The following is a 14,103-nucleotide window of genomic DNA, read 5'->3' as shown; positions in this document are numbered from 1 at the left end:
ACACTCGTGCCATATGTCAAATTGACCGGTTTCAACCAAATTTCAAAAATCGGTACACATGATCTCTGGACCCATGCGATGAACATATCCAAACGGCATTTTGATAGTCCTTACCGTTCTTCCGTAATTGGCTTCCAAAGTTAGTAGGAGGGGCCTGTTTTACAAAAACACGAACGAAACGTCCGGTCAATCCCAAATTTGAAACACATGTCAAGGGTGGTTTACTCAACGAATCCCCAAAAGTATTTCCACTTTGATCCATAGGAGGCGCCACAAATGCGCAAAATGTAACCGTTTGATGCAAAAACATGATTTTTTGGGGGATCAATTCTCTCAAAAAGAAAAGCAAGTGATCTCAGGAGTGACATGACGATGTCATTAGCCTCGTTACATTTGTGGGAGGGGCCTGTTTCTGTAGTGGGAGGGGCCTATTTTTTCTTCCCTACTTTTGATACCTTCTAATGTGGCACCTATGTGTTGATATTTTATGCTTCTGCCCTAATATATTACACAGGTAAATGATTGTGCTTTGCACCTCTACCATAAATGTCCAGCTTTAGTTACAGTAACTTTGCACGTATACTAAGTCAGTGGTTCTCAAACCTTTTGGGCTCTGGGTATTTAGAGTCGTTTAACCCTAAATTACAGTGGTATTTTTACTTTGGTACTTTGGTATTCTACATAACAGTATAGGCACTATGACTATAATTATTGATGACCTTTTTTTTCATTTATAATACTCTCATTTATTATCAGATGATAACACGGTTAAAAAGCATAAAAAGCATCTTTCATTTTGTGATTTCAATCACTTGAAATTCATTGTCTTTAGGACTTGTATCCTGGACAGCAAGAGACTTGAGAGAATATCAGTTTCAGTTAGAACTGATTGAAACCAACTTTGCGTTGTATAAAATAATTATAGAAATTCCGAATATTATCAAGGTATTCCACGGCACTCCTGAACTGCCATCATGGTACCCACTTTGAGAAACCATGCACTTAATGAATAGGGAAGTATTGATATAGGTTCAGCTACCAAGCTGCAACATTAAAGTGAACATTATTGTGTAGTGGGCCAATCTACAGAATGAATACTTTACCTTTAGGACTATAAGTATATTATGATGCCAATACTGACTTTTATGTAACTTTTAAGTAAATTCTAATGCAGAACTTCCAATTCTAAATGAGTATTTCTGTATTGTGGTATTGCTACTTGATTTAAGTACCATCTGAATACTTCTCCCACCACTACAGTGAATAAGGAGTGTTAGTTACTGTACATACTACCCATAAGGAGAAATATTTGGGGTCGGGGGGACTAACCTCTGAAGCGCATTTTAAATGCAGGTCAGCAAGAGTCAATTACGGAACAACAACCAACCAAGAGCCAACATGGAGACGCATGGCGACCTATACCCTCCTTCAACAGTAGCTTGCCCCCAATCGGCGGGGGTGTAGCTAGAGCTGCACGATTATATTTGATCAATTAAAATGTGATTAATTGTGCAGCTCTAAAAATTGTGCAGCTCTAGGCTTAGATTTATCCTACAGAACAGCATCTGCATTTTTTTTAATGTGATGATGTTTTTACTTGAACCATTGGGGTATATTCACAGACATTAGCTCACCATGTTGATGCGGAAGCCTGTCCTAATTTTCCTTGTAGTGTTCATGGTTCTCCTGTGTTGTGTCCATGTATCAAGGCTTGCTGTATCAGCAAGATGATCACAAGTACCGTTGGGCAATATGCTCAAATCCTGAGCTCTGACCTTAATCCCGAACCCGGATGGGTTCCTCCTTTTAGCGAGGAAGATCAAATTGATATTGTGTCATAAATGTTATGGCTTATTGTTCTCCCCCAGCTTGCTGACACATCGGGTTGCTTCCATCCCACGAAAGCAGCATTTACTTTCCGTTTAACTCTGATGACGTGTTTACTTAAAACTTTCGGTCACTGAAATGAGCTAAATTGTATTATATTTTGTGTCCATTTTATGGCCAAAGGGGGAATTGTAACGGAAATACAATTTATATTTCCATTAGGCTATTAATGTATCTATTATTGATTATGCATTTAGTATTCATCTTACTTCAGTTATATTAATACATGACTGTATGCTGATTTGTCTGAATGTAATGTCCCAAGGGAAGTAAATTAGTCTGATATACTTGACTTATGAGTTTAGTACACCCTCAGTGTACTTATTAAGCAGCAGGCTCATACAGCAAGGTCAAGTAGCTATTCCTCTGTAGGCAAGCGGCAGACCTAGACAGCAAGACGACGAGGTATAAGGTTTAATGAACGCAAGGAGAATGTTTCTCGTATCAGGCGTCAGTATTCTGGCTAGGGCAGTGACTATGGCCTCGGCATTGTTTTAAAATAAATGTAAATTGTGAAAACTGCTCATGATTTATTTAAATCTTTACATTTCATTAATTAGCATTATGACTTGTTTGGGACTCGAAATAAAAGGTTAGGACTTGTTTTGGACTCGAAACAAAAAGTTAGGACTTGCGTGGAACTCGAAACAAAAGGTTAGGACTTGTGTGGGACTCGAAACAAAAAGCTGAGGACTTGGACTTGACTTGGGACTTGCCTGTGTTGACTTGGACTTGATTCGGGACTTGAGAGCAAAGACTTGAGACTCGACTTGCAACATAGGGACTTTGTCCCACCTCTGTTAAACCAATGGAAACGTGGTCCTCTCTCTCATTGTAAGAAAATAAAATAAAACAGGATGTTAAACAGGATGTCATTGCTTCATTCTGCAAGGTATAAAGACCTTTTATACACTCTCCCCATTTCCCTCTCTGCACCAAGTAAACAGGAACTGTGGGTGTTCAGATTTTCTTATAGTTTCTGTATCTTGTAGTCTTGAGTGTGAGTTAATTTTTACAACCTCAGAGTAAAATTTACCCAATTACAGTGTATGTCATCATTGTAGGTAGGCAATGATGGAATATTGCAGATTTCCTCTGGCCAAATAAAATGCTTTGTGTGGTCAATATTTTGTTCTTGGATACTGCTAATCGTCAATATTGGGGATATAGGGTTGAAGGGCATGGTGATAGAGGCCTCCTAAATTCCAACCCATTGGCTCCAACCATTGCCCATATGAGGAACTACAGGCTCCAATTGTAGCCCTCTCACAAACACAGTCAGTTAGTAATCAGCAGGTCAACTGAGTGTTTTAGGGCTGCTGCTAGATTCAGTAGTGTGTGTTTTTTGGGCAGAGCAGGAGCAATGTGTGAAGCACATACCCATACCAACAACCAGCAAGTGAATGAGAAAAAAAAGTGTAGATGCCAGCAGAGAGTAAGACTTTTTTAAAATATATATACAATTATTTTTTACTGCAGTCCATAGCATTTTTTTCAATACATAAATACAGAAACAAGAAACAAGAAAAGCAATACATTCGTAATAAATAAATAAGTATGTTTGTTTATCTGTTTCAGAGCTGTGTTAAATGTTTGTTCAGAATGACCACTAGATGGGAGTGTGCTGTAAAAATGGCCAGTTACCCAATGCAATTGTTCATACAGTATTTACCTTACCAGTATACCAAAAGATGATTTATCATTTATTCCTCACACATACTGTGTACAGGATGACTTTGATGTTAAATGTCTTTCTGATTGTAATTTATAGATTCCCAAGTGGGAAGTCACAGATAAGTGACACTTACTGTACATGTCACACTCCCTCATTTGCCTATATCCTGATTCCTCTCCATCTACGTATATTTCATTTCCTTCCTACAAAATGAAACTATTTTGACTGATGTGTAGGGTTGTGCTGGCATTGTCTGTATGTGTGGGGAAAGTACTTTTTACACAAGTACTGTACTTATGTACAATATTATGGTACATTTTCTTTTTTATACTTATATACCTCTACTCCACTAGCCTACATCTCAGAGGCAACATACGTTAACTACTTAAGCTCTATTTTATATTGGTTAAAATAGAAGATCCACAACCGTCAACGTTGTGAGCTTGTAGATCTGCTTTTATTTGGGGAAAAAACGAATAAGCCCTGAAATGGTGGTCAACTGTATTTTGATGCCAACACTTTTACTTTTCTCAAGTCAAATTCTGAATATAGGCCTTTTTAAGTAAACATAAAAATCTGAGTAGGCCTACTTCTTCCACCACACTCTGTGTGTGTGTGTGTGTGTGTGTGTGTGTGTGTGTGTGTGTGTGTGTGTGTGTGTGTGTGGGGGTGTGTGTGTGTGTGTGTGTGTGTGTGTGTGTGTGTGTGTGTGTGTGTGTGTAGGTGTGCATACATGTTACTTTCTCGCTGCTTGTCTCATATTGTGACATTTTTGTATATGTCAGCATGCCTGAGGTACCCCCCCTTCCCTCTTTCACGAAGCCAACATTTATGTCATTTGAAAAATACCTATAAGATGAGAACAGTTTCAGTTAGTCATGAATGCTGATCAACAGGTAAGATAAGATAATTCCTTTTAACAGGACGTTCATGAAAGTCCTTGCGGGCTTGTTTCCAATGAGGGCCTGTGAGCAATTAGGGGTTAAGAGTCTTGCTCAGGGACAAATTTCATTTCATCGACAAATATGCTGGCGTGGCCTGGAATCGTACCTGGGGCAACCAGGGCCTCTGGCTCCCTAGGTGGGCTCACTAACCACTCAGCTATGGCCGCCCCTAATCTGCCCAGGTATGTGCCCTTAACAAACACAACAGAAGCTCGAAAAATTACAGAGAGAGAGAGAGAGAGAGAGAGAGAGAGAGAGAGAGAGAGAGAGAGAGAGAGAGATTTTCTGTTTAGCTATCTAATAAACAGAGATAGGTATTATGTCATCAGGGAAGGGTAGACTTGCTAAACAGAGAGACAGGACGGAGGCGTAATAGGTAAAGCAATGAAGACATTGATAGAGATAATATGACAAGCAGGTGAAGAGAATGTAATGCTGTGAGGCCAGGAGGAGAGATCCAGCTCTACTAGTCGGACAGGTAAGTCCTGAGGGGGCGTGGCTGACTGTCACTGCTTGACAGGTGTGGTAGGAGACAGGCAGAGACAGACTGGAGATCAGAGGAGAGGAGAGGAAGACGGAGAAGAAAGGGGGGATTGAATCACAAGGATAAAGGAATACAGGTGGGTTGAGAACATGTATTCACACAGTGACTTTTATTGCTGAGTGATTCATTTGACCAGTGTAAAAAATTGACCTGTGGAGGTAAATCTTCACATGTTCAGAGGCAAATTAACAGTCGGATCTTACATAGGATCTTAAATAATGTTTTTTTTGCACTGCTGTTTGAACTCACTGTTACTGTAACCAACAGATCTGGAGCAAAAGAGTGAGATATAAAGGAGAGATTGAGAAGAGAGGCAGAGAGAGAGGGAGAGAGAGAGGGTGATGGCAGAGGCGCCAAAGATTGAACTCTTCATTAAGGTAAGAACTACAATAAGTACAAGTTTGAGTACTTAACTTGAGACTTAATGCTTAGACACTGCACCACAGATGTATCTTGAGATTGATGTATTTCTTAGACGAAAATGCAAGCAAGATTTATTGTAAACGATCCTACATTCTAAACAGCCCACATACTATTATTATGCAGTATATTGTAATGTACCGTATTACATAATCATTAATATTATTGTGGCTGTAGCTTAGTGGGTAGAGAGGCTTTCTGGTTATTCAGAAGGTCATCGGTTCACCTCCTGGCCCTGGTCTATGTGTCGAAGTGACACATCACTGCCCCGCAATATTTGTCTTTATTTAATACTATTGTCTCCTATATATGTTGTTTGTGAACATTGTATTTCTTTGACTGTCTCTTTTGTCGCCAAGGGATTTTAACATGGGTGTTTCAGTGCCATTTGTATTTACATATTTAATATTGGGTTGATTATGATTAATAATTAGTAGCATACAGAATAATTTCTAGACAATGTTGCAATTGCTGTAATTAAAGCGTGGTGTTGACATAAACTACATTGGATAAAACTAGTGTTGTGGTTGATAGAAAAACAAGGAGTATTAAAAATCTAGTTTCTTGCATTTCTTGTACTGAGTACAGTATCAGTGTGAAAAGGCCATGTTAGGTCAGTAGCAGAAACTGAAAAGAGGCTTGTCCAGTTTGTAGATATGTGCTTTGTTTATACCATTGCAGAAGCTGTCAACACTTCCTGACATACCAGTGACTCACTAATATTGGATTGTGGAGAATACATCATATTTATGCTGTATTAATACACAGCATACTAATACATATTTTATTTAAAGCTGCAATCCAGATGTTAATAATAAAGAATAAAACATTATTTTAACCAATCTGTATGGTTGAGCATTGGTTCTCAACCTTTTCAGGCTGCGACCCCCCAAAATAATCATAATTATGTGAACTGGGGACCCCCACCCTGACAAGCACTTGGAATTGTTGAGGCATTACATTTTGTTTGACTCGGTTCCACAGATAAAACATTTAAAAGTAGTAGTATGCTCACAACAAGGCGTTGTGAGCATACATGTAGATCAGCTAGTTCTTAGGTAATATTTGACAATTTTGCCAATGTTTAACCATTTCATATAGTATAGTTTGTTGATTACTTTTGACGCAATGACATTTTCATTTCAGAGGTGTTAAAAAGTCCTTAAATAGTCACTTTTGAAATGTGCAGATACCCTGTATACACTTATACTGTATGTTGGCTTGTATACTGTTGAGTGAGAAAACAATGTTGCACATTAAGCTAATCATCTGGGGACCCCAAACATCATTTGGTCACCCACAGGTTGAGAACCACTGTGGTAGAGTATGTTAACGCAATATATAACTAGTACATCTGCAGGGTTTAGAGGTGGTCTCCCATTGAGAAAGGTACACCCTGGTGTCAGGTAGGACACCTATACTGTTTGACAAGTAATACTTGTAAAGTAACCTGATACTTATAAGTGGTATATCTTCGCAAGTCAAGCAGGAGACCAAGGTTTGAATCCCTGCAGGTAGGACATAAAGATACTGATTGCAGCTTTAGTGTAAATAATCATATAATTAAAATGCTTGTGTAAATAATTTGACAACTAATTCAAATTGCCATAGAAGATGAGAGCAGGCCTATCTGTGAAGGAGTTAATTTAGTCTTGATCCAATATTATATGTTTGCGAACTATATTTCCCTTACATTGATGACTGACAAGGTCTGACATGGATGACTTTCACATTTAAACCTGTATTAACCACATGAAACCTATTCTGGGCATGTCGTAATAGGTGAACATGTGGTGAAAATAGCAGATCTACAAGCTCACAACGCATTGCAAATTGACTAGTTTTTCTATTGACTTAAACCCTATATAGTTAAAGTGGCTAAAGCTATAGGTATAGCAATTGTTGTCCACTGTTGTCCATGCATGGAAACCGATGTGGTTGAACATTGTTGTCTTTATCATGGGCCAAATTAAAGCAATTAAGTCGCACCAAGGCTACTATTATAGCAAATATCTTTGAACATTGAACGCATTATTCTTTTTCCTCTTCCTGCGTGTGTGTGTGTGTGTGTGTGTGTGTGTGTGTGTGTGTGTGTGTGTGTGTGTGTGTCTGTGTGTGTGTGTGTGTGTGTGTGTGTGTGTGTGTGTGTGTGTGTGTGTGTGTGTGTGTGTGTGTGTGTGTGTGTGTGTGTGTGTGTGTGTGTGTGTGTGTGTGTGTGTGTGTGTGTGTGTGTGTGTTTATGCCCGCACCAGGCCAGCGATGATGGCGAGAGTGTGGGAAATTGTCCATTCTGCCAGAGACTCTTCATGATTCTCTGGTTGAAAGGAGCCAACTTCACCCTCACCACTGTGGATATGAAGAGGTGAGTGGGTATCTTTCTTGTATCACATTTAAACTGTGGTCTTTCAGAAAATGTCACTTACAGGCCAAAAAAAATAAAATATATATACATATATTCATAGTACAGTTTGTTTCTGTTGTATAGGGCTCCTGAGGTCCTGAAAGACCTGGCACCAGGTTCTCAGCCTCCCTTCCTCATCTACGATGAAGAAGTCCGCACAGACACTAACAAGATTGAGGAGTTCCTGGAGGAGGCCCTGGCTCCGACACAGTGAGACTCTACACACGCATGCACGCACACAGACACATTTTTCACATGCACATTACAGGATATAATTGTTCATTCTCCCCTGGTAGGTATCCAAAGATGTCCTGTCGATACAAAGAGTCCAATGGAGCGGGCGATGACATCTTCCATAAATTCTCAGCATACATCAAGAATCCCAATCCTGGACTCAATGACAGTAAGGCTAATCTTACTTTCCTTTCCACTGGACTCCTCTAGTGTGACTACGGTAACTGCTTTAAGACTTCAGACTTGAAAGCAAAAAAAACTGTATCAGTAGCTTATTCATAGATCAATGCCACTTAAAATGTATCAATATCACATGCCTACTATAGTTTAGCCTACACAATTCTGCCTGTCTGTAGTGTTTATTTGGCTTAAACCTTTTAACTGTCTGATCACTGCCAAACTGGCGGGATATTTAAATAGGTATGGGCAGAGCTGTAGACTCACTCGAATCAGAAAAGGAAATAAGGACTTGTGGCTTTACTTGGAAATGTATGGAAAGACGTGAAAACAGCTCTTGCTGGAAATATGGACACTGGTTTGAGTAAGGAACAAAGATTGACTCTCCAAATTAAATTACAGCCATTGTAGTAATGTGCAGCTCATGGCTTTAGAGTTGGATTAGACATTTCATGGAATAAAGAGATCAGAACTTATAATTATTAGTAGACCACTGTGTTTATAGGCTTTGTATTATTTTATTTTTTTAAATAAACAGACTTATTAAACTTTCAAAATGCATTTATAACTGTACTCTGACGTTAAAAAAACAAACAAAAAAAAAACACCTCACCCACATCTGTGTCGGATGCACTTTTGTGTACATTTTTGTTATTCAGTGCTAGAGAAGAAGTTCCTCAAGAGCTTGATGAAGTTGGACCAATACCTGCTGAACCCTCTCCCGCATGAGCTGGACCAGAACCCAGAGGCCAACCAGTCCACACGGCACTATCTGGATGGAAACTCCCTGTCCTTGGCAGACTGTAACCTGCTTCCTAAAATCAACATAGTGAAGGTTAGCAATATAGCACATTATGCCATCTGGGACCATTTTTCCCACTGTAAATGATCTAATTTTATTGAGGAAACAATTAATAATAACAATAAAATAAAATACAGATATTTTTTCCAATATGTCCTCCTGTCCTCCAGGTGGTGTGTAAGAAGTACCGTGACTTTGCCATTCCGGAGGCCCTGACTGGTCTGACTCGCTACCTGAAGAAGGCATATGAGCAGGACGAGTTCCGTTTCACCTGCCCCAATGACTCTGAGATCCTTCTGGCCTACCACTCTGTGGCCAAGTACCTCAACAAATAGACCCAGAGAGTGATGGAAAATGAGGAGTGAGTGGGAGAACAAAAACAGGGTAAAGATAGAGAGAAGAGGGATGGTTAAATTGTTTAACATAACTAGAAGGAGATGTAAATGTTCTGTTGTGTTTGTGTGATTGATGAACCTAGTTTGTAATGATGTGTGTCTCTAAGCATTTTTGTGTTTGTGTATTGGGTTATAATCTAGCTAGCTGACAAATGCAGCTAAAATGTTGCCCAAACAAATGTATCTGGATTTCTTATTCTACCCCTGTAAAAGAGAGAGGAAGCACTGTAAAGGAAATTCCAGAAAATATTTGTTTCATGTCTCTATGTGAATGTATGTATTGCATGAAGTAAATCTTTAGCCTATATGTATGTAACTGCTAATTAATCATTTATCAGATTTGTTGAGAAATCAGATACACTTTGAAACAGATTTGTGTTATTCAGTGTTTTAAGAAGGATTTGGAAGCTACAGTAGTTATGAAATGATATAGGAGAATTAAGGCAACGCATATAGTCTAGCCTGTGGAATAGGATTTAGACTAATCTGCTCAGCTTTGCTTTTGTATGATTTTTCATTGAGAGCCTGCATCTTTAATATAGTAACAAATAATAATATATATATATTTTGGATGTCAAACACCATCCAATCTTACATAATGTTTTGATATTTTTGCCTTGTATAATTTTTGTTGAACATGTACTGACAGACATGTTTGCCTCTCATTATTAAGTCAGTATGCCTAATAAATGGTCTTGATATGGTCCTAATACTGAATGTGCTTAATCAAGTAAACGTATAAAGAATCAATAGCTAGCTGCAAATAATCTAACTTAATCTGAATTAGAGAAAAAGAGAACTTCAAAATAACATCAATGCATGGACCACTAGAGGTTCATTAAGTGTAAGTCAACAAGGAGGGATCGTCAGAGGGATTTCTTGTTTTTCTTAACTGTACAGGTTACGAAACTACATGAGTGACAACTAGGCTTGCATGAGTCTGTCAGATCATGGTTCACATTTCAATATATCCAAATAAGGCAAAGAAGGAATCATTCATAAAATGTGCCTCTATGACTTATTAAGTCATGCCAGACAGATACTCCAAATGGAGTGGGTTTGTTTTCATCAAAATCTTTGAAAGTGCCTATGCTTCAACAAAGTGTTCCTTATTTGTGTGGATTTAAACTCCTAATAAGCTTTAATCACTGAGAAGAAAACTAAGCTACTTTGTTATTTGAATATGTTTGTTGAGTAGGAACGACATCTGGGACAAACGATTAATAGTACAAGTAGGTACAATACATTTAGTAAAAGTAAAGTAAGTTTATATCGTATTCATCAGTGAAGTAAGCAGGGCTAATTGTCATGATATTATTCATCTGTTAATCAGTATTTACTGTACTACTTAGAATAAGTGTCTCGATTGCTCATTAAAGGCACGTAAGCAAACTCATTGACTATCAAATTAATTGATTTAAAGCTCATAGTTTTGGGATGCATGCATTATGTGCATAATAAATATGCTGTGGATTTGTATTATGTCTGCTTGGCCTTAAAGCTGTTCATTTGATTGTTTCAATACCTCTTGGCTTTTGCTCCTGGTGACTTTATGGATATGGATAATGTGAAAGTGGAGCAAAAGAAACGGGAACATAATGGCCCCATTATTCACAGAAGAGCTCCATTGTGTCTAGGGTCAGGGACTACCATAGAGAGTGGCAGAGGAATAGGTGGGGTGTGGTCAAGGTTATGGATCGTAGTGAGGGATGGGAGTATGAAAAGTGAAGGTTAAAATCTTGCAGTTTTAGGAGCAGGCCTATGTTGTAGTCCAGCTAACAGTCACTGGTCTGGTCCATAAGGTGTTGACAAGGCTGGGGTTGGAGTCTGACCTCACAAAGCCAGGCCACAACTTTTGCTTCTCTCATTGTGTAATAATAAATACCTTTGTTGAATTGAGCTCACAAGAAAGCCATAAAAAACAATTCTATAAAACCAAGCTGTAGCCTACATGACTGAACACATGGGGCTAAAAAGTTATCTTAGTTACAATGTGCAATTATATTCGCACCTTCTGATTATGAAGAGTAAAAATGGCTGCTAATGTGACTGTGCTGTGCACAACTAAACATTAGACAATTCACTGACTCCTCCTGCTAAATGTTTAACTTTTAAACAGTTTAGTTTGAGCAGCAGTTCAATACACCTACTGGGTTTGCCTGTTATACCAGCATGGCCCATCATATACTCATAGGCATAGGGCAGTAGTATATAGTTATAGTGCAGATAAACTACCTAAAATGAATGAATGAATAAATACATGAATAAATAAATACATAAACACATAAATACATAAATAAATAAACCAAATGAAGTTAACGTGCAGCGCCACCCTGTGGTGAAAAGTAATGTCCTTGAAGAGTGGGTGTTCAAAATGGACATACACAATTTCTGTGCATATGTATCCATTTTAATTTACTGTTAACATAACAGATTATTCATTATTGCCATGTCTTATTGTTTTCAGTATTCCTCCATGGTGTGAATGGGTGAATATAATGCTGACAGTTTTGAAATGGTAAGAAGAAGGCTTGAGAATACCTGAAATACGTTGTTATGTAAAGAAACACAGATTTTGGGTTCCATTTGTTTAATCTGTTCATTCATAGTTCATCAAGTCGTATAAATGCAAAAGGGAAAAGTCTACTCCTTATCATGCAGAAAAGGGGGCTGAAAGGGGGCGGCCCAGTGTAAACAGGAACTGTTTGACAACGCTGTCTTTTGGCCGCATATGATTGGTTGACAATGGTGTACCGTATCGCAGCAACGGCAGATTCCAGAGCAGCCATTGGTCCATATGGTTAAATGGGTGGAGCCAAACAAGTGAAGCGACACCGTCAACACAAGAAAAGTTAGTTGTCAATTAGCCTGTTAGCCTTTCTCTCGTCTCTGCTCCATCAGCAGTTGATTGTAGTTCATTAGTCGTCCGTCTCTGTGCAACATCATTTACGGTTGGGTGTGTAGGTAATTAACATCATGTTTACTTGCAGCCTGCTAACTTTAGGTAGCTAACTTAGTTGAATTGTTATTATTAAAATGCCATATAGTAACGTCAAGCTAATTAGCCAAGCTGTGTTCATGACACTGTAATTGTATCTGCTTGCATACATTTGCTTTGCCCTACTTTCTGGGGAGTTCATTCTGCACTCTACAGTAGTTCTAGCCTCGAATCAAGACTATATGTATCGAGTCTGACTTTTACTTTCTTATCTATGATAGTCTTGGGCTTCACCCCCAATTGTCACTGGACATACGCGCGGAAAGCCCGTACTTCTCCGTACATGTACAAAAAAACCAACATATAAAGTGCTGACCCTGTAGCCCCGGATGTTAACTCGGCATTCGAAACCTTTGGGCACTGTATTAGTCCGTATTTTTCAATAAAGAAGTGTTTTAATCCCGTCTGTATCGGATTCTGTCGGAAGTTCCCTGTATTCCTCAATGGGCGCATCCGGTGAAAATCGGAATTACACATAATGTAAACAGGAAGTAAACGAGGGGGGGTAATGTCGTTCAGGCACAGACGGGATTAAAACACATAGCTATTGAAAAATACGGACTAATACATTGCACAAAGACTCCTAATGTCGAGTCAACATTTGGGGCAACCGGGTAAGCACCTTATATTGTGCATTTGTAGATGTTCGGAGAAATACGCGATTTACTGGTGAAAGTCCAGGACACCCTGGGCGGTGCAGCCCAAGACTATCATAGAATAAAAAATGTCAACATTGATAAAAAAAACATCTATGACCCAAGGCTACAGTAGTTCCTTCCTAATCCGTATCGTTGGGACAACTTGTGTCCATTCTGCTCTACTTGTCCTACTGTTGTCCTCGTTCGTATATACGGGGTAATGTAATTATTGGAAAATACACCGCGTCCACTCCAGCTATGTCCTAGATAGATCACATGGTGAACATACTTTTGCCATTTTGCACGCAGTTGGAAGCTGAAAGATGTTTATTTTTTATTATTACTTAGGCTTACAGGATGGATTGCAAGGGAGAAGATGGGGATCTGTGCAGCTGGGCTACTTCAGTGAGTAGCATCAGCACGTTCATACATATAGATAGATATAGCATATAGCAATGGTTCTCAAACTTTAAAATGTCAAGGTCTCAACTTAACTCCTAAAAGAACCCAGAGAGTCCCTGGAATCCACTTTGAGAACCAGCACATTATACTCACATTTTCTGTTATTTGTCTGTTTTGACCTTTTGTAATGACTTTTTGTAATGACTTATAGTGTTATATCCTTTTTATTATTTCATTATTATCTAATATTAATTCATTCTTAAACACGTTTTTTCTTAAAGTAAATGTTTGCAGTCACAGATGGGTACATCTTAGTTGCTGATGTCTTACTATATGATTATTATAATTATGTTGCTGTAATGTTAATAATAATTAATATACTTATTGATTTGTCTTCTTAGATGTTGGCGAACAGCAGGAATGACATTAGAGCACGAGTGTTACAGTTTGTGGAGGAGAGAATGCAGACAACCATGGTATGAGATAAACTAATCTACCTTGACTGCTGCCAATTACTGCTGGCTGCAGGTTTCTACAAATTTCCCAGAGGCTCACATTTTGAGACATGTTTTTTTTTTATTACAAT

The 14,103-nt window shown here is 38.6% G+C and overlaps 2 protein-coding genes across 5 annotated transcripts in view; both read left to right on the top strand.

The window, feature by feature from the left end:
- The first annotated feature begins 4,976 nt into the window (after positions 1-4,976).
- clic3 (chloride intracellular channel 3) lies at positions 4,977-10,189 on the top strand. Its single transcript, XM_080420465.1, has 7 exons — positions 4,977-5,126; positions 5,318-5,427; positions 7,723-7,832; positions 7,956-8,081; positions 8,168-8,274; positions 8,942-9,117; positions 9,255-10,189. Exons 2-7 carry the CDS (start codon positions 5,392-5,394, stop codon positions 9,417-9,419), a joined length of 720 nt encoding a protein of 239 aa, XP_080276591.1. The 5' UTR covers positions 4,977-5,126; positions 5,318-5,391; the 3' UTR covers positions 9,420-10,189.
- A 2,117-nt stretch (positions 10,190-12,306) lies between these two features.
- The window catches only part of LOC308078757 (patatin-like phospholipase domain-containing protein 7), a 51,003-nt gene continuing 49,206 nt past the window's right edge, over positions 12,307-14,103 (top strand). For 2 of the 4 annotated variants that reach the window (XM_080420094.1, XM_080420096.1), the window contains exons 1-3: positions 12,307-12,443; positions 13,464-13,520; positions 13,919-13,993. In XM_080420094.1, coding sequence (XP_080276220.1) covers positions 13,473-13,520; positions 13,919-13,993 — 123 coding nt within the window. In that variant the 5' untranslated portion in view covers positions 12,307-12,443; positions 13,464-13,472. Of the gene's footprint in view, positions 12,444-13,463; positions 13,521-13,918; positions 13,994-14,103 lie in introns of those variants that run through there. The other 2 variants (XM_080420095.1, XM_080420097.1) reach the window with 2 other exon arrangements.

The sequence above is a fragment of the Gymnoscopelus braueri genome (genome assembly GCF_963280865.1).
Source record: "Gymnoscopelus braueri genome assembly, chromosome: 22".
NCBI lineage: Eukaryota > Metazoa > Chordata > Actinopteri > Myctophiformes > Myctophidae > Gymnoscopelus > Gymnoscopelus braueri.
This window is presented reverse-complemented; position numbering and strand designations above follow the sequence as displayed.

Bases quoted from the DNA above. Each gene is read 5' to 3' on its own strand.
- clic3 (XM_080420465.1), top strand. From the start codon at position 5,392: ATGGCAGAGGCGCCAAAGATTGAACTCTTCATTAAG. The intron at 5,428-7,722 runs GTAAGAACTACA...TGCCCGCACCAG, and splicing joins AGATTGAACTCTTCATTAAG to GCCAGCGATGATGGCGAGAG. The intron at 8,082-8,167 runs GTGAGACTCTAC...CTCCCCTGGTAG, and splicing joins GAGGCCCTGGCTCCGACACA to GTATCCAAAGATGTCCTGTC.